The sequence below is a fragment of the Triturus cristatus genome, chromosome 5_2 (assembly GCF_964204655.1).
Source record: "Triturus cristatus chromosome 5_2, aTriCri1.1, whole genome shotgun sequence".
In the NCBI taxonomy this organism is placed as follows: domain Eukaryota; kingdom Metazoa; phylum Chordata; class Amphibia; order Caudata; family Salamandridae; genus Triturus; species Triturus cristatus.
This window is the reverse complement of record NC_140588.1, coordinates 294,864,427-294,885,861: the sequence shown is the minus strand read 5'-3', so window position 1 is coordinate 294,885,861 and position 21,435 is coordinate 294,864,427. Positions and strand designations below refer to the sequence as shown.

At 41.6% G+C, this 21,435-nt stretch overlaps 1 protein-coding gene across 2 annotated transcripts in view; it reads right to left on the bottom strand.

Annotated features, from left to right (window-relative positions):
- The window catches only part of MBOAT1 (membrane bound glycerophospholipid O-acyltransferase 1), a 414,235-nt gene that overhangs the window by 10,855 nt on the left and 381,945 nt on the right, over positions 1–21,435 (bottom strand). For both annotated transcript variants that reach the window (XM_085607052.1, XM_085607053.1), the window contains 3 exons: positions 20,342–20,406; positions 11,514–11,646; positions 8,620–8,771 (listed from right to left, as the gene is read on the bottom strand). In XM_085607052.1, coding sequence (XP_085463178.1) covers positions 8,620–8,771; positions 11,514–11,646; positions 20,342–20,406 — 350 coding nt within the window. The remainder of the gene's footprint in view (positions 1–8,619; positions 8,772–11,513; positions 11,647–20,341; positions 20,407–21,435) is intronic.

The following is a 21,435-nucleotide window of genomic DNA, read 5'->3' as shown; positions in this document are numbered from 1 at the left end:
GCGACTTACGCCCGGATTCTCCCTGTCGGGTATGTCCAGGTTGCACTTGTGTTTGCTGCTCTGTTTACTTCTGCCTCACCGCTGATCATCTGCAAGCCATCTGCAAGTCACTTGCTGGCCATCCAGCTGTACAATGCCCTGTTCAACTCTCTTGCCTGCCCTGCCTGCCTGGTGGCCTTGTACGTCCTGCATGTCCTGTTAACACCATTTGTCTATGGTTTGCCATCCCACCCTTTGGCCATCTGCAGCACTGAAATACTGCTGGTGCGCCTTTAAACCAGCTTTGCATTCCATTCTTGTCAATCACCTCCAAACCAACTGTTTCAGCATAATCTTAAAACTGCTCTTATATTTGTGCTGAAAGGCGAGCTGAGTAGTCAGCTGCTACACCAACACTACAGTAAGATTTCCATGATTTCGCAAAACTGGAAGTTGTCGCACAGAATTTTTGACATGAGGTGCAAGTGCGCAATGCTTAACAAAAAAGGAACACAAACAACGATGAATAAGATTCAGACACGGAGTGTAAGAAATAAGGATCCAAGGAATAAACAACCTATATTACTCCTATCTGGAGGATTGGCCTTACAAGGGCAAGTGACAAGTAAGGAATCCCCTAATTCAATTAAACAGTATTTTCCTCAAACCAACAGCCTACTTTTGGCCAATGCGATTCCGGATATAGTCAGTTACCATTAAGGAGTGTCACTTTCACAAATTGGCGAAATCAGTCCTGCTAACTAATTTAAATACACATAATAGTGGCAGAAAAGCCAGTGACAGCTTTTTTTGAGATAATGATAACAGGAGATTTTAACATACCAAGCCCGAAAATGTGGCCGATATTTCATTCAGCATCAGTGGCATCCAATGGAGAAAATAGCCAATTGGCTGAAAACACATAAACTCACTTCTTTAAAAATTGTTCAAACATTTGATGGCACCACAAATAAATCTTATACACGCTGCTAAGGGGGTCTGTATGTGGGGTAAACAACCAGGTCTTTAAGGCCTTTCTAAAGTGCAAGTTCCCTGTGATCGAAGTCATAGATTGGGGAAGAAAGTACCGCATTCTGGTCGCCGCGACTGAGAAAGCTCTACCACCACATCTCGTCTTTCAGATTCTGGGCAAAATGACCAGATTCAGATGGGGTGATCGGCGATTTCTACCTGTTGTACTGGAAGTTCTGAAAGCTGAAATTCAACTTCACTTGGAGCACACACTGCTGGCCAATTAAATATTTCACTGCTACTACAGGAGAGGAAAGAAACAGGTTATTAAGGAGAGTGAGGTCTGCCTGGACCAATTTATCAGGAGGAAACAATCACTGAACCAATTTTGGGGTCTATTAGGATGACGGACGGATGGTCGCCGCCGGACCAGGGGTGGCAAACGCCAAACCGGTGACGGACATCCTCCCGCGATCGCAACCCTGAAAAACGCCGGTCCCATTAGCATGGCAGTGACGACCGTGGCGGTGAGACTCTCCGCCCGCCACTTTTCCACCGGTACCAGTCTGCACGCATGCCTAGCGGGTGGAACTGGACCGCTACAATGATGCTGGTGCAGGGCCAGGCTCTGCTGGCATGATTATGATGCCGGTGGTAGCCAGCCTTTCCGCAGTGGTGGAACCGCCATGGAAAGACATGCAGAGAATGTCTCTGGGGGCCTATTGAGTGCCCCCAATGTGTTGGGGGGGTGGGTGCACTGGGGGGGTATGTGTACCCCCCTACATGTCCCTGTACCAGGTAGCAGGCACTGTGTAGTGCCTGCCACGCAGTGCAGTCACATGCATGACATGCTGCTTTTCACACCGTGGCGGTGCTGCTGGCAGCAGCAACCGCCGCAATGTTAATCGCCAGAATCCGACCGCCGCAGTCGGATTTCTACTGCGGAGTATCCTAATTAGACCGGCGGTTATGCCACTGTCCTTGCGGGTGGTCTTTTCCCGCTATCACGGCGGTCGTGGAGAATTTCCGACCGCTATTCTAATAGGCCCCTAAGCATCTGGACTGGTCATCTGCAACTAACCTGGGCTCTAATAACAGATTCAATACACTGCTAACTAAGGGGAAAAAAGAACTCTAGCTGACTAGCAATTATGAAATTCGGGACTAATTATCCAATACGGAACACCACCAAGCTAAAAAAAAGTAAATCATCCTTAAATACAGCAGCTAAAAGATATAGCACCAATAAAACTAACCAGGCTGCACAACAGCAGTTGTGTAAAATTAAAAAAGCTCTATGTATTCTTTTGTGGAATACAGAAGAGAAATATTCAGAATCAGAATTGCTTCATTTACACTCACTGTGAGATCAACCTGGAAAAAATTCTGGAAATAAATTAATACTTTAAATAATAAATCTACAACCAGGGGAATTATGTAATTATGGAGAAATGCGTCGATCATGTCCAGTTGCTCTACACAGATGTAGACATGCAGAGCACCTATGAAAGTGAATATAGGTGGCAGAATGTATAGGACAAGCAAGCGAAACACTGCAGTGAGGTTTTAACTAGGCCTGGGCTAAATTTCCGTTCCGCTCGCGGAAATTGCGATAATTTGACATTTTCGCGTTCCGCGGAGAGCACGAAAATGTCAAAATTTCCGCATTCCGCAGCTTAGCGATAATTTGTTTCTTGCTCGCGCTGTAAAATAATACATTCTCGCGCGCGATCGCCTTACCTGAATCCCCGCGTTCGCCGACAAGTTTTCCCGATCCGGTCGCGTTCTCCACGAGATGTTGGATTGTTGGTAGCCATTTGCGCTGTCTTGCGACAGTTCGCGCCCGCAGTAATGTCATTGGTCGCGCGATCACGTCTTTCTTCTCGCGATCATGCACCGCGAGAAGAGTGAAAAGAAGATGGCCGCGCCCGCGAGCAACCGCATGGGTAAGTTGGCGAGCCACGACCACGCAGAAAATACCGCGAACGGGCGGGAAAAAAACTTCCGCATCTTCGCGATATTTCCGCGTGTTTGCGGAGATTTTTAACATTTTCGCGATAATTTGCGAAAGTCACTTTCGCAAATTTCGCCCACCCCTAGTTTTAACAGAGTAACTGTTCACAAAGCCATAAATATCCATCAGAACAAATGGAGCACCTGGCCCTAACAGACTCACTCTTTAGAGCAGATACAGATGTATGGGCAGATCTGCTCACCCCTTTATACGAGGACGGTTTTCACTCTGCCAAGGTACCCCAATCTTGGAAAGGGTCTATCCTACAGCCAATTTACAAAAAAGGGAATAATTCCATCCCAAGCAAATATGGTTTAATCGTGCTATTAGGTGTCAAGGCAAAAGCCTAGGCAAAAATTCTATTACAAGAATTCGAGCGATGGACATTTGTAGCAAATATAATTCAATGTTATCAAACGTGATTCAGGCAACACTCGTCCACTACTGATAACATTGTTGCCCTGTGATATCTGGTGACCTGTGCTTCTTTTCCTTCTCACCCGCCCCTTTTTGTGTGCTTTGTAGATTATTCAGCAGCAGAAACAAACTCTGGGCTAAACTGGCAGGGTTAAGACAGGTAAAGAGAATTTTGCCACAAATCAAACTGCAACACATCGGGGCTTAAAACAAGGGGTGCCTAACAAAAAAAATGAATGTGTGTTATGTAAAGCGCTCTGATACCTGATTGGATTCGGGTCAAGCTCGCGCTATATAAAGCTCTGCAAAAAAAAAGGGGGTGACAGCTCCTATCTTGTTTACCCTCTACACTGCCGACATAAATCATACACTTGTAAAGGCAAACACAAATCCACCGAAGATCGGAATACACAGATCGCCAATTATTAAATATGCCGACGATTTGCTCACACTAAAATGGGTGTGAAGCGAGCTCTTATCGAGCTAAACATGAAGATAATGAGTTGGTGGCTGACACAAACTAAACGAAAGTGATGACCTTGAGGAGATCTAAGAACAAACTGAATCTATACTGGAGGCTAGAGCACTTAACTATTTCACAAAAATCTAGGTATGGTTTCTGTGAACCATACCTAGGTGTATGGTTCACAGAAACTGGCAAGCTCAGCATACAGGTTTAAAACATATTACTAGGAAATGTTTGACAGTTGTATTTGCCCCATGCACATTAAATTCCCAACTTTACTCTCTGTGGGCTGAGACTATTACTCGAGTTACGACAGCCAAGCTACTACCAACTCTCTTGTATTGCCATCATTATCCAGGGAAACTCCACCCTCTTCTAGTCAAACTACAGCTCACCCGCTACAGAAGACAGTCTCATCTTCCAAGTTACACCTGCCGAACGCTGTTATGTCTGGAGCTTGAGTGGCAGGGCAGGATTTTTAATTCAAGGCATTGTTCCTTAAATATTATTACTCAATTCAGCAAGCCAAACCAGACTCTTTACAGGAGGTCCTTTAGGAGATGTTCACGAAACTGGATAATCCATAGTCACAGCACCAACAAATGGTGGCCAAAGATCTAAACTTCAACATGGATATCCTAGCTCCCGCTACAGGCTCCGACTCAGGTATAAAAAACATTTTGAAGAAACAGACTTTCTCTCTCTCAAGGAAGTCTGATCTGGATACTCTTCAAGCAATCACCCATGTTGCCCCAATTGTAAAATCAAATGGAGGTATGAAAATGCAAACATCTTTAAAAGGCAGCATTAAGTAGGGAAACTAGGCTCCGTATTCTTCGAGCGAGACTCATGACACTCCCAATAAATGAATTCCACTCTGATGTGTCACTAACATTTAGTTCAAGTGCTTGTAGAATTTGTAATTATAGGAGAGAACCCAAGCTACACATAGTGTGCGGCTGTCCAGAATTCTTAACCGCACAACACACTTTAGCAAAACCAATGTTTTTAAAGAATGGGATCGTTATTTCCAAAGATACCTTGTATTTTTCCATGACAACCGGAATTCTCATGAATTTGGCATGTTTTGGCAAATATGTTAGCATGGAAGGGCCAATCTATTTGGTATATAAGCAGACAGCTCCAACTGTTCCACTCTCTTGCCTTGTACCTGACCAGGAACCCTCTTTGGTATGTTGCACCATATTTGTATCTAACTCTTCCTGTGGCTTTGAGTAACTTATATACTGATATCTTTGTCTAGCTCTGCACGTGGTTTTGAGCATATATATTGTTTTTCATTGCTGCTTTGTTGTTTTATTCTTTTAACAAAGTCTGGCCATTTGTTGGATGACAGTTTTAATTGCCCCCTTGTATCGCCTTGTCATCATCAGGAATTTGTTTTTGCATGTTGCACTTTGTCTCTACTCAGCTTTTTAGTTGGCTTTGAGTGGACTGCACATTGCTATTTATTGTCACTTTGTTGTTTTATTCCTTTATGTAACTGTATTTATCTGTAATATAAAATGACAGGTTTTTTATTGCTCCACTCCTCACTTTGCTCACTGCCAGGAATCTGTTTTTCATCTTGCAGTGTATTTCTGCTCGAATCTCTATTTGGCTTTGCGTAGACTCTACATTGGTATCTACCGTCGCTATGTTGTTTTTACTCTTGTATGTAATTGTACCAATTTTAAATAATTGACACAATAAATATTGCTACATATGTAGGCAACACATATTTTATTTTTAGTTTTATATAGCGCGAACTTGACCCGATGGTAGCAGAGCGCTTTACATGAGCACTCGTTGTGCTACAGAGGGACACATTCATTTTTGTTAGGCACGGGGAGATTAAGTGATTTGCCCTGAATCACAGGATGTTGAGCGCCCCTGCCGAGACTTGAACCCAGTTCCCCAGCTCCGAGGTTGACCGCCCTAGTCGTTGGGCCACTTTGCCAATGCTTGCTGAGTTCTTTGGGTGAAGTGAGATTTTATCACTCTTAACTACTCTCATCAAGATTTGCCATGGTAATGTGTAGGCCTGGGCGGAGTTCGTGGAGTTAAGCGGAACTATGCGAAGTGACCAAAAAACTCCGCCACGCTACGCGGAGTTCCACAAGCGGAGGAGTGTGTTAGGTCGGGCCGTTCGTGCTGATTTTTAGCACCCGTTGTTTGTCCCGCGGTAGAAAATCAGCATAAATGGCAGCAGGTGCTGCTTCTTTCTGTGGCTTGAGTAGATGTTCTACTCGAGCGCAGCAGCTTCCTCAATGCGAATGGAAGTTTCTCAACACGAGCGGTAACGGCCATCCACGACTGCCCGCTTTGACATATCTCCCCAGGAGGTTGTCTGGAATAAGATTTTCCTCGCTCGCACTCACCAATTTAACGTTGGCAGCGTGAGCGGGGAAAGAACTCCACCACGCCATGCAGAGAGAATTTTTCGGAACTCTGCGCGCCGCGTGGAGTGGGAAAAACTCCGCAAACTCCACGAGTGGAGAGGAATTTCACGCCTAGGCCTAGTAATGTGCTGATTGCTGTTCAACAGAAGCTTTTGGTTTAGTAGTATTTCTCGACACTGAGCTGCTCACACCAGTGTCTGACCATAATCCACTTTCATAAACACCTTTCCACATATAGTTGCTACACTGACATAACAGACACTAGCTTGTCTGGTGCAGGCCCTCTTCATGCTAATTTGCCACTACTAATTTTATTATTATGAATAGGCTTTATGAAAGGTGCGGCCAACTGGAAAATGCCATTTATTTGCTTCTTTCCTTATGCACAGTTTTGTGAGGATTTTTCTTTAAGGAAATAGTCCCTCATTCACAGGACTTTCAGAAAATAAGCCTACAATTTTTTATTTTGTGTCCACCAAACTTGCCACTTTCCAGACCCATATTTTATTCTGTCCAGTTTTCACTAACGTTCAAGGCAAACAGAGATCTTTGTATGTTTATCTTCTTTTTTGTAGACTGTTGTGTGAATTTTGTAAGCACTTTTACTTTTGCCCTTCAAACCTGCCTCCTCCGAGAGCTAAAAAAAAACTTGTTCCCAGAATTAACAAGTCCAATCAAACATATGGAATCTGACATAACTTTTCTCAATGAAATACTCAGGACTACTAACGCCATGATCACTGACTTGTAACTAATAAATGATGCAGATCTGCTGTATTGAGCTCAAGCTTTCACCCAAAGCAAAAACTGCAATACAGGCACTCTTTTTCAGCAGAAGCAGACACCGTGTGTCCAATCAAAAGCTTGCAGTGAAAAGGTTCAACATGTGGACGAGGCCAAAGCCCCTCACTCGGTATTGCTTCTTAAAGCTCTTTTTCCGGTGGTCACATGAGGTAAGTGACAGCTGTGCTGATAAGTCAAACGTAGAAATTAACAGCATGAAGTGAGGTGGATGAAGGAATTTAGTATAATAAGTGACGCCATGGACTGGATAAAAGCCAAGAGCACTAGGGAAGCCTGGAGTCGGTTTGAACAATATGTTTTGCCAGACTACTTAACAATAGTAGATTTTTATGACTGGTCGTGCTGAATGGCATGCCTGGTCCAAAAAAGCTTAGACACAGGATATACGAATTGAAACAATTAGCCAACATGGTCTGGGATTAGTGATGCAGAGTATTTTTGCCCATCAACCTTGCTCTCTTAGGGGCATATGCATCAAGCCCTTTTCCCGTTCGCAAACGGGCTGATTCTCAGAATCGGCCCGTTTGCAAACGTGAAAAGGCCTTTTGGGATGTATCATCTCAAAAGGGCATCGCAAATTAGAGAATAGCAAATTTGCGATTCTCTATTTTGCGATTGCATTTAAGGAATTGCAAATTGTGATTCCTTAAATGCGATGTAACAAGCACCCAAGTTGTGCGATTTCTCCTTAAGAAATCGCAAATTACCACCAACTTCAAGTTGGTGGTAATTTGCGATTTCTTTGAAAGATGCACTTTTTGGCATTTTTTAAAGTGCCATGTGCGCACATACATGCCCTTAGGGCATGTATGTGCGCCACACACGCACATATGCTCATTTCAGGGGTGCATCAGGGTGTCCTTATGACACCCTTGCACCCTTGAAATTATTCTCAATTTGCGATTCTCTAATTGTGAATCGCTAATTGAGAATGTCTTCCAATTCATTCCTATGGGCCTCCTGGCCAATAGGAATGAATGGGAAGGTATTCCTTAATTGCGATTCGCAATTTGCAAATCTCAATTAAGGAATGCCAAGGAATCGCTAACAATTAGCAAATTTTTACTTACATCTAGTTTGCGATTCCCAAATAGCGATTCTCAAAAAATCGCTATTTGAGAATCGCAAATAGAGAATTTGATACATATGCCCCTTAGTTCTGTGACTAACATGCAGTGATTGCATATAACTAAGGACTTGTACTCACTGAGAAAAATGTTGTCATTAACAGAATATCATGAAAATATGAAGAAAGCTAAAACTGAGCAATCACAGCAAGTTGCTAATAAATCAGCTTAACTGCAGCCATCACTTTGACATCTGTACAATTATATTTAGCTGCATTTGTTAGAACCACTACTCTAGTCAGCAGGTAGTTTAATATAAAATATGTTTTGAGGATTTCATCTCAGGAGCAACCATATTCCAGGTGACGTTTTATATAGTTATGTGTTTTACCAAGTCAAATATGGTCTCATAAGAACTAATATGGAGAGACCTTAAAGGACACTAAAGGAAGCAAAACAGCAAATAAAATTGGGACATATTTTAAAGTACCAACTTACCTATAGTACTTAATGGATGGCTTCACTGCCAGTATGGTAAAGGGTGTAACAGTGTAGCAAACAGCAAGTTGGGTGACAATCCATGTGATGATGTCATAGAAAACCTTGAGAGTTCTTGAAGAAAGGAAGTAGGGCCTGACATTGTTCCTTATCTATGAATCAAGAGATAAAAGCAAGCCTTTACATTATGCTTCTCTGTGCGTATGTGTGTTTAAGCGTGTGCATGGAGGAAAATCCTGTCAAGTGTGTCACCCCTTAACTTACACAAGTCATAATTTTTCTTAAAACATATTTCCCTGCATTCAACCCAAAATCTTGATCCAATAAATCCTCACCAGCTTCAACTGTTGACCTGGTACTAATGGGGTTACTAAAAAGGCATGCCCTTGTCTTTGCTCCTCCAATTCAGTGTATGAACAATTAATCCCTTGAAGAAGGAATAATCCACTTCAGGCTTCAAGTTAAGGGTTGGAACTGCTCCAATGAAAGCACATTCACTGGTACCACCAGATACTAACAACTAACAGTCAACCATGAGGCTCCTCTCCTCATATTAATTCAAATCAGTTAAACTTAAGTTTTGGTCTTAAGTTTAACATTTTGATCTCAATTAAACTTAAGAACAAAACTTAAGTTTAACTGAGACCAAAGTCTGACTTTACTACTCGTAAATGCCCTTTGTGGATACTGAAAGTCGTGGAGTTAGACTTTCGTCTCAGTGTGCCTTTGTTAATTGGACCCACAGTGTGCACACATATTGGTGCTAGTTGACAGTGTGAGAGAATGAGACCTCTTAAATTGTGCCTTCAAAAAATTGTTTTTTATATTTGCATTTATGTCATTGTGCAGTGGTTTTCTGAAATCATAAACGTCCATTACATTGATGTTATTTATGATGTCATTGTTGATATTGTATGCGGTCTCAGTAGTGAAGTCAGCAATGATGTAATTTGCCATGTCACTGGTGATAACATCAATTATGTTTTGTAAAATATCATAATTTCTGTATTGTGTGAGAGTCTGAGCAGTGCATGAGTTGTGGTTTGAACAGTTAACTATAACTGGGCAATTTCAGATGCTTTTTTATTTACTTCTATGGTCATAACATCACGTTAACTATTTTTGTCAGGGAACCTCTGAGGCTTTTCTAAGCATATGCTAATGTCTTATGAGCAAAAGAACCATAACTGACCCTTAACGATTTTTTTGTGATTTGTTTTACAATTTTTGATGATATACTACATTCAATTAATTTGTTTTTATATTCTACTGTGCAGAGGGCTTTTGGCCGCAAAGCCAGCAGTAAGGTCCAATGTGATCAACCCCTTTTGCATGGGCTTTGGTCCCAAGGTCTGGCTAGCTGCCAAGTCCTGTGTCCATATCCTTCACCCATCCGACTGTGTGGAAAATACCTGCTCTGCAAGGCCTTGGTGGACTGGCTGCATGGTATGGCTAATAGCAAGGCCTTGCTCCCAAACTCCAAAGCGGTCAATACGCGCTATGCATGGCATATGGCAGGATCCTCCCACAAAGCATAAGCTACAACTTCGGTCCTGCCAACATCTCCTTGGTATGGCCACTGGACGGGCATTCCACATAACCCGCTGTACGGCCAACCCCACTACTCACCTCATTAAGCAACTCTCTATTCCCAATTCCTTATTGGGCAGAAACAAGAGTTGCACCCAAAACAGAATGAGCTTAATAGCAGTAATCATGGCTTATGTTTATGAAGGTTTCTTCGTGCAGTAGGTCTTGCACGTTCACATTTTGTTTTAATAGAAGTTTCTATGGGCCTCATGTACGTAGCCCAATACCGGTCGGTAACGGCCGATTTTCGGTAATTATACCGTTACCGACCGGTATTTAGGCTGTTGACATGTAGGGGGCTCATTTCTGTATTCGGTAATTTACCGAATCGGTAAAATTACCGAATCGGTAATTTTACCGATTCGGTAAATACCGAATACAGTAATGAGATGTAGGGGGACTGTGTGGTGGGTGAGGGGATTCGTTATTTACCACCAACTAATAGTTGGTGGTAAATGACGAATAGGTGTGGAAATGCATTTTTGTGCACTGTGAGGTGTGCAATGTGGCAGACATACATGCCCCTAGGGCATGTATGTGCGCCACATGTGCACACATGGAAGAATCAGGGGTGCAACAGGGTGTCAATGTGACACCCTGCCACCCTTGAATGTGCTCCCCCCATTACCGAATCGGTATTTACCGATTCGGTAATGAGGCATACCTTTCCATTGATTCAATCAATGGGAAGGTATGCCTCATTACCGAATCGGTACTCCGATTCGGTAACATTTACCGATTTTTTTAACTACATACACTTTACCGATTCTTAAATACCGAATCGGTAAGATTCGGTATTTAAGAATCGGTAAAGTGTATGCCACCTACATATGGCCCTATGTGTGGTAGATCAGTCGTAGACGGACATTCAGTTTAAGGAGGTATTTTTGTACCCTTGGGCTTGCATTTGATTTAAAGATTTTTAAGCAAGCCATTTGTCTAGCACACTTATACATTTGAGATCATAGGTATGTGAGTGATTGTGTCACCAGTGACAGTTTTATGAGAGCAGGTTAGTCATCATTGATTACCTCCTAGAGGAAGATTTTTAAGGTCTTTCCAGAACAAAATCTCATTTTTGTCATCATTCTCTTAGAGTTTCCTCCTGCAAATCGAGTCATCCAAAATCAATCGTATTGAGACAGCGAGTCTTGAAAGACTGCTGATCACGAGATTTATTAACACCTGAAAATGAAACTAGAATAACCAAGTTGTGGGGAAAGGTATACAAAGAATACATTTGATAGGGAACACAAAGTGCAAGTACTGTTCACATTCCAACACAGCCTCATGGAAATACATACCTTTTTAGCAGCCAGTATGACGGGGATGGCAGTGATAAAAGTAAAAAAATATCCAGGATATACACCATGCCAGAAAGCAGACAGGATGAATGTTAAGACTGTGGGGTACCTTGATGCTCTTTCATAGCAAACACTGCAAAGACACAACACAAGTTATAGTACAAAACAAAACTGCTCTAAGATCCAGTTACTATTTTCAGTAATGTTTCAATCATGGCAAATATAGTTCAATCTAACAATCACTCTGATTTCTAGCATTGTAATTTAGAAGAGGGCAGTATTGGGATATCTCTAAAACAATTAGGCTGCTTTGTCTGTACTCGTTATGGGTCCCTTGCCTCAGTTAGAGGCAGTGGAGCAGATATGTTTCTGACAGCAGAGTCTCAGCGTAAAATTCCTTTGTAGATGCCACCCTCTACAGGAATGCCAGCTGAACTACATCAATAGGGGTGCCCAATTTAGGGAGGAGCTTCTGACACTGTTTTATTTGCCTGGCATGTTCAAACAAAGTATGGAAGTCCATTCCAGCCCTCAGCAGGAAAAAACAATGTGCCGAGACTGGTCTGCCTTCTAAAGGGACTGACAAATCACTCCATTCTCTCCAGGCAGAACGACTGTGGATCCAACAAGAAAACAAAAAAAGTCTGAACTGCAAACCTTATACGCTCCCACAAAAAAAGTTTTCTAAGATACGCTCTATCTGCAGAATCTTATTCAGTGTACTATTCCTACAACTGAACCTTTATAAGTTACTAAGGGGCTGATTACGATGTTAGTCGGATAGCAACCGAAATCTTTACATGCAGTCCGACCGCCGAATTATGATGCAGCGGTCAGTGGTAGGGGGCGGAGGGACCGACCGCTGCAAATCCACGGGGCACAGCGGGCCAAAAGTCATCCCCTACAATGGAGCAGTGCCTGCTCAGACACAGCTGTAGGGATTATGATGCACGTTTCAGGCAGCCTTTCAATTGTGGTCCGAACGCCATTGAAAGGCTGTCGGAATGGACTGTTGGGGCACCTAGCAGGGCCCCGTCCCTCCGCTGCCTCTGCTAAGAGGCCTGGGGTCACCACAGATGCCCCCCAAAATATCAATACCCCATGTGCCAGGCACCACATGGTGCGTGGCTCATGGTGCATGGATGTTTGTAAACATCGATTTTCCTAATGAGGGTTGTGCAGTGGCACTTTTCCACCCACTGCACAAGACGCATTGAAAAAATGGATGTTTACAACCGCCTCATGGACAGTCACATCCAATTCGTCAGATTGATCCGCCGACTACTAGTCGGTCGGTTTCCATTCCAACACGATGCCGGTTGGTCGCTCGTCTATCTGGCAACGTAATTAGGGCCTAAGTTGTCTTCTTAAAATAAATACATTTTTATTTTTATTAAATAACACTAACTGGACATTATATTTATTATAAATGAAAAATGTGCTAACTAAAATTAGACATTTTACCCCACATGATTCTCAAAGACTAAGGGCCTGATTTAGAGTATGGCAGACAGGGTTACTCCATCACAAATGAGATCGATAGGTAATGGAGATTGTGGTGTATAAAGCTGGGGGCTGCCCTCAAAAACACTTGAAAATATGGAAGAGGTGGGCAGAATACAGAGGAATCAAATTAGCCCCAATCCATCAGATTCACCAACTCCTGGATGAAGAAATTAAGACATTCCATGGCCGAAAAGAGACCATATCGAACTGAACTGTAAACGTCATGGGTTATGCAGCTGAGATGTTGTTGCTTTTTTCTCTCATTCTTCCAATGGATGGGGTTGGGGTGAACGGCAGGGCAATTGTATCTTATCTATGAAATATTTGTTGCACTTGCTTATTGATATTATGGGCTGCCTTGGCCATGTTGAAATCTCTACATATACATCAATAAAATGTGTTTTAAAAAAATGTGACGGATGTCCCATCCGCCTTATTACAAGTACATCTTATCCTATGGTACTTGTAATAATGCAGACAAGATATCTTTCACACCTGTGTCGGAATAACTCATCCATCAAACTATAAATCAGACCCTAAGCCATGATTGCTCACCCTCACTACCCTGAATTTTAGTGCCTAGAAATAGAGGTACTTGCCAATTTAGTAGACTTGCAGTGGTTCTCTGGTTTCTGTGGTTTTAGGGCCAACAGCAATTCTTGTCACAAGGATTGTCTAATGCCACTGAAAAACTGGACTGACAGAACAGCAAAGCATAAAGTTGGAAAAATATAAATCAGACTTGTCCATCTATTTAAAGGTAACATATGAACAACAATGCAAGTATAAACCGGGACATCCGTGCATTGTTCAATGTTACTCCACAAACGTAGACAGCCGATTAAATTAAAGGCACACATTTCATCATTCACAGACCATGGGAAAACAAGTACTGTGCACTGATTAATCTCCTGCTCACAGAGGATTATGAGGAAGATATTGAGATAAAGTGGAAGACTTTTGTGTACACTGTACAGTCTACACAAAGCTTGACATATGCACACTGCAACAGGAAACTTTGGAATACAACCTCCTTAGCTAAAACATTGGTCAGAAATGTCTGTAGAAGCTGTGATTCAGAAAGATCATGTAAAGTCATAGTTCAAGAAGATAAACTGCTGTGTGTACTGCACTAGTATGCAACTGACTCCACCAAAGGCATGTTTGGTATTTCCCAACCAACAATCCCCAGGGCCAACTGATGCATCATTAGTGTAGTCAAATCCCATGTTACATGGCTTGTCACCTTACCGTACATCCTACCAATGATAATCCATCAAGATGGAGACCTATAAAATCAGTAGACCCATGTCCAATGTAGTAAATTACTTTGAACAAACTACCAACAAGTCAACAGGGTCTGTTTCTAAGGCAGGACAGTACTAGTCAGATTTCTAGAGTCAAAAGGGTGCCAAATTGCTTCCAAAATATATATAATTTCATTGTATCAGCCACAAGAGCGCTCAAGAGTCGAAACACAAGTGGCTCATAACGACAGCACACATTGTCCATCATGGCATCTTCCCTAATATACATAAATACTAAGAATCTCTACCTATGTGTGGTGTCTTCGAGCACCTTTTCCAAAGAGAAAAATCTTTCTATGAACTGAACAAGCAATACCTTGTGTCTTATTTTAATAAATTCGCATATTTATATAGGCGCTTAACTGTAAAGCCCAGCCATGCCGCTTTACACCCTTCCCCGCATTCCTATTGCAAAGAGAAAAGGGAAATACAAAGGGACGAGATAGGGAGTTAACCTTTAAAAACATGACTGTAATTCTGCCTCCTAAAGGCAACAGGCTGCTCTTAAATCCTGCAATGCCCTATATTGTCAGTTCAGTTCATTTTAGTCCTAAAATGTGTTTTCAAACAGTTTTTACATTTCATGTAACATCTTCTATAGTGTACAGTCCTTTAAAACCGCATTTGGTGGTGTAAATGTTTTTAAACCGTTTTTATTGAGTCATTTTCCTTTGCTGTTTTACAGTCGACATGGGGTTGTGTTAGGAGAATCTGGATTTCACTAAGGACACAGGGGCAGATTTACAATCCCCTTGCACCACTTTTGCATCATTTTTAACATGGGAAAAGTGACGCAAAAGTGGCGCAAAGGGCTTGTAAATCTGCCCCACAGAGTCTGTGCAATCAGCATAAGTCCTTTATTGCCTATTCCATAAGCTTACAGCAAACCTCAAACTTCCTGAATGACAACACCACAGTCCTTATAAGCTCAGACACAGCAGTGTCTGTGCAGAACAATGTCTGTGAAAAGCAGTAAAAAAAACATAATCCAACATCGGAACATGAATGAACATGAATGAACTTAATTTCTTCACTCTATAAACAACATCTATGCATTTTTGTCAAAAGGTAAACAAAGTATTCAAAAATAACCATAACAAAATGAAAACTTCCAAACCAAACCACCACACAAACCACAATAAACAAAGTTTGATTTTTGTACACAGAATAATTTCTAAAGTTAAATTATTAGACAATCTTTTCCCTCAACATTCCTTTCCAGCCACCTAAGCAAGGGTGGGCTGGGAGGGATAATGCTAGCCTCTGTGACTTTAATGAATTACAGATTCTCCTAACACAACCTTTTAGACTCTTCATCCATTCTACTCATTGAATCTCGGATATAACACTGATGAAGACATGTTTTTTGTCCTTTGTGTTATATGAAACATAACTCAATCATGATTGTAGAAATGATTACTTACATTTAACGCTTTCACATCTGCCACTCTTGTGAAAGACAATCCTGCTTCCTCGCTTGAAGGAGAACTCTTTGAATCATTGCAAACGGAGAAAAAGCATAACCCTTCTCCCCAATCCTGTTAAAATGCATCCACTGCTTCAGTTGCAACACTGGGTCGCTAACTGTAGAACCTCTTCAACTGCTTTGTTGACCAAAAAGCTAAAAGATCTATCTTCAAAGGACCCCATTGTTACTGCAGCACCCCAAAAACGTCTGGATTGAGACTCCAATCACTTGCAAACCTTCAATTCCAATCCACTACGTAATTGCTTTTGTCTGGAGGGTATTTTGCTATCAGACCTATTTTGTGTTCTATAGAATAACACCACAGTTCTTCAGTAACCTCCGTCAGATTGCGGGACTTGCTTTTTCCCGATCAGTTTATGTACTGCCTGTTGCTTACCCATCCGAGGCGTGAACCTTGCAGACTCACATCAGTTTCCAAAATGAAATCCGGAGACATTCTAAAAATTGCTTTGCCATTCTATGCCTCTTTATTGTTTATCCACAAAATAAACTCCAGTCTTGCTTCCACGGATAAACAAATCAGATCACCATATCATAAAACCTTTCTCAGGTTGTCTGCCTTCAATCTCTTTAGACCTCTGTAATGTGATGGACCCAGGAGCACAGCCTCAAATAATGATGGAAAAATGCCTAATATTCCTCAAAGAAACCATATTCATGTCTAATACATTCTTTGCTTCCAATTTTATCCTTTTCTCCTTCCTCAAAGGCAGACTTAAGATTGACTGTATCGTATCTACCTGGAAATGGAGAAATTCCAACTTATTCCCTGGAACTAACATTAACTTCTCTCTGTTTATTAAAAAACATAGACCTTCCAACAAATTAATCACTAAATGCAACTGCTCCTCTATTTCTTGCTCATCTTATGACGTAATCAGGAAGTCGTTGGGATACATAACCATAAGCGCTCCCCTCTCTTGGAGATTTGCTACCTCTGGCTGCAAAAGCTTGGTGAAACATCCGGGTGCCAAAGATAGCCCAAACAGAAGGCAAGCAAACTGATATAGCTCTCCTGCCCACCTGAACTGTAAATATCGGATACTCTTCCACCATTGGAATTGTAAAGTAAGCATACTTCTGATCTATTTTCACTAATCAGTCCTCTTCCTGGAGAATGTCTCGCACAAGATGGACTCCTTACATCTTCAAATTTCTATACTCTACAAATCAATTGTGGTCCCTCAGATTTATTTATAGATGGCAATCCTTGTCCTTTTTCACCAGAAAAATTGGACTCACAAAACTTTTTTAATCCTTTGCAACTTTCTCTATAGTATCCTTCCTTAACATTTCCTGAACTTGTTTTTTCACCAGATCCTTCTGATCCTGCAAAAACAGATTTTTACTTGATTCTTGTACTTGGAATTTCCTTGAACTTCACCACATAACCTTTCACTGAATTTAAAAACCACTGCTCTTTTGTTAACTTGTTTAACTTTTTCAAAAAACTTTTCAGACGTTCCCCTACCCTTTCAAGGGAAAAACCTGAACATATCTTTGTACTTACCTTGATTTCCCTGAGATGCCTGATGGCCTCTTAGTCTGGATTGATAACCTCTACTTGATCTTCACTATTGTCGGCAAAAACCAGTGGCTGATTAGAAGCCCCTGAAAGATCCTCTTCCTTGCATCTGAGTGTGGTACTTGTTATACTTACGGCCGGAGAAACATTCCTTTGCTCTAATCGTGTCAAAAACTCTGCCTCCGAAGACTCTACATAATGATGCCTGAGCCTTATCCAATGCCAGGAAATAGACACAAATGTGTCCACATCTCTCACCAATCATCTCTAAAAAATAGACCTTTAGGGTTCTCACCAGATTATTTTTAGCAAAGTTGCCTAACTTTGGATTAATTATCATTAGAATGGCCTCATGTCTTTTAGTAATCAAAACAGCAGTTGCATTTCTTAAGAAATGAATTGCTTGTCCATACTCCCCCCCCTTTGTTTGGCTTTTTTTGAGTTTTATATAGCGCGAACTTGACCCGAGACATCGGGTATCAGAGCGCTTTACATGAGCACCAGTTACGTTACAGAAGGACAAATTCATTTTTGTTAGGCACGGAGAGATTAAGTGATTTGCCCAGAATCCCAGGATGTTGAGCGTTGTTGCTGAAACTCGAATCCGGTTTCCCACCTTCAAGGTCAACCGCTCTAGCCGTAAGGCTACATCCTCTCCCCTGGCTTCCTACGCCATATCAAGAACAGAGGCCATAGGATCAATCACATCCAAGAGCCCATCCTGGCACTGCTTCAATGCTTTTTCGAAACTTTTTTAAAGATCACAAGCCATCATAAATAGAAAACTGATCAACTCTGGGTCTAAATCTTGGATGGCACAAACCTTATTCTTGGTCACTGGACAAGAGCACTCAGCTCTTTATAACAGCGCTTTCTAAAGGTCTGCAGGTTCAGGGTTTAATAAACTCTGCCTCAAGTCCCAACGGTCACCAATCATTATAATTGTAGGATGGCTAATCATCTGTGGACAAAACACGCCTTCGCATAGGGGATCCTTATCTCTGAGCTGTCTCTTTCTAATCATTGTCCAAGTTCCAATCTTCATTATCATACAGATCGAGCATATCATCTCCAAAGACCACATTATCATCAGGCTGAGCCCAAATCTCTTTGGTGCTGCTTTAACCACCCTATAATGTCCTGCCAGGGAAACCGTCACGCTCTGTAGTGCTTAAACTAGATGCTTAGACCACCTGTCTCCAAAGAGGACAAAACCTCTTCATCCCCCTCACAAATGTATTTCCTTCTCAATGTTCTCTTTTGTCCTTTTTTTGCCTCCCTTACATCTAGGGACTAGCATTTTTCACCCACATCAAATGATTCTGCCAATTTCCATATCTAACTACCAAAGAATTAACATCTTCTTTAACTGTATGTTGAACCTTTTTTGAGTCAATTTCCTTAAAATCTCGTCCTGCACCAATTCACTAAAAGCGCAGAATTCCTCTTTCTTATATTTCTAAATTAATTAATTTAACTAATTAATAACTATTTCATATTTAATCAGAGAAGGACAAAATTAACATATTAAAATACTTCAACTGAATATTAATAATAAACAATTCACAGGTTTAAATAAATATCATGAAAATATTAATTTGTCTAAACTTAGTCGACTCCTGTGAACTTTAACAGAAACAAAACTGTCACTGAAAAACAGCTGGCACGCGCTCCCACGGATTTTAATCTCAACCGATGGGAGCACAGCACAGTGTAACAATTCTGCTCACAACTAAGATGGCGCTCACAGGCGTATGACCATACATCATGCCGCTCTCAATACCTACACATGTCTCTAGACACCCTGCTTGCCCGCCTCCGGTCCCTCGGCTCGTAAACAGCAACAAGACCTGCACCCGGCTATCTGCCTAATACTTAACTGCCCACAGGGGCGTAACACAGGCCCCCACAGACCCAGTGGTGCGGGGGGCCCCAAGTGCCAGGGGGCCCCCTCGGCACTGCACTCTGGCCGTAGAGCTCCTCATTGAGCATAGAGGGGGCCCCTCTACGTACCTTGCAGGGAGGCCTCCTCAATTTTCGTTACGCCAGTGGCTGCCCATTGACTCCTCTGAAGTTTCTGAATGTCACAGTAACATCAACTGATAAAACATTTTTTACTCTATCTTTAATCAAAATTAAACTACCTAAAGGTTTTTTTAATACCGCAACGAAAACAAAGATCCCATACATTGAGTAATATATGTTTAACAATTAAAACATAAATCTACAAAAAAAGAACAGGATTATATTGGAAGACAAACCTAATTTCTAGTTTAAAGCATCCTTTCTAGACTTTAACTGTATAATGAGAAAAACAGATATTTAACTCACATGGAGCAGCAATGAAAAGAGGATGAGGGCTACCTTGTCTGAACTTATAAGGGCTGTGATGTTCTAGTTCTGGAATTTTGAGTTTTGCTATACGTTTCTTTGAATAGATGCATGGAGTAGGCAATAAAAGATCTATACATAATTCTAACCTCCAGTCTTGACATGAAGTCTAGCCTATGATGACGCTTGTCATGAGATCTTTCTTAGATTCAGGATCCAAGCTATAAAAGGGGCCAGAAGGGGATTTTCACTTATTGGTGTCCATGCTGCAACATACTCCGACATGTGGGGATTACTCATAGAGCAAGTAGGATCGCTAATAAGCGGTACAATGTTGAAAGATCACTCACTGTTGAGTTTTTGTTCTTGTTTCCATTTAAATAACTACCTAAGCAAAATTATCCAAGGGGAAGGGCACTCCCAGGTAGTTATTGACTAGAGTGGAGTCAGATGACCCAAGGTGAAGCCAAGAACCCTACTCCAGCCCGGTCAATATCTACCTGGGAGTGCCCTTTCATTTGTGTCTTCTTCCTCTGTCCTGCAGACTGAGTTCAGTCACCTGCAGGAATGTTATATCCACAAAAATAGCAAAATATATTCATAACTTGAAGTCTTGCAAAAGAATATACATCAGCAACGTACGGCTGGTTGACAAGGGCACTTTACTCACCGCTTCAACCATACAGCTGTCTGCATATTCCAGTTGTCTATGTACATTTTGAAACTTGTTGACGTCTAGGGAAAAATAAGAGACTTACATTACACTTTTGACATCAAAATACCATAACAGCAAAGAGCACAGGTACCAATGAAGTGGCCTCTTGATGCTGATGTGCACCTTTCAACAACATTTGACTTTTTGATTCAGAATTCAGGTAATAAATGGAGACTACCCATGATGGTAGAGCACAGAAGTGGAGCACACTCAAAATATTTATTAGCTTTCAGCAATCCTTATTAGTTGATGCAATACGGTAAATATTTACCAGCAGTATTTTATTTACTTTTTTCGAAATACCTTCTCATACAATGTTATCACATATTTCATCTGACATCAATGCACAGAGTGGAATTCGAAGTCCACGCATCCTCACACCTTTGGGGAAAAGGATGCAAACCTTATCCCTATCAAAATCTACAAATATGTATACTATAACCTAACCTTTCCAAAGACTTTAAGGGATGAATGTGCAGTCCAGGGGTCTGTTCACAGGAGCCTCTTTTGAGGTATAAGCCAGTTCCATACTCTTTATTGCACCCTCATCAGCAGAAGCTAAAGTAGCATGGATTGTTTTTCTGCAGTATGAGACCTGCTGTGCTCTCCACAGCCAAAGAAAAGTAAACAAAATCATATACATACATGGATGGTCAGGATGTGAATGCGTATCTGTTGCATGGATGACACACCTGCTTCCGATGCAAGAACACCCACAAATACGACCCCTGGTACATAGATGCAAACAAGTGCTATGTTTGGTTGCTCGTGAATGTGTTCATGATTTGTTTGTGTGCGCGTGTGCGCGTGTGTGTGTTTCAAAAGCACCAACAGATCACTTTAACACACATGCAGATGCACATATATCTCCACTCTCCCACCCATGGTCCTTAATAAGAAAACAAGTTTCTACATTCAGTGGCTGTATGGGGGTTCTGTGTATGTCTATGGGTATATGTTTGTCTGTGTATGTACGAGTGAGTGGATGTCTGAGTTTTTGTTTATACATCGGTATGTGTACGAATGTGTGCTGTATGCATGTGGGTATA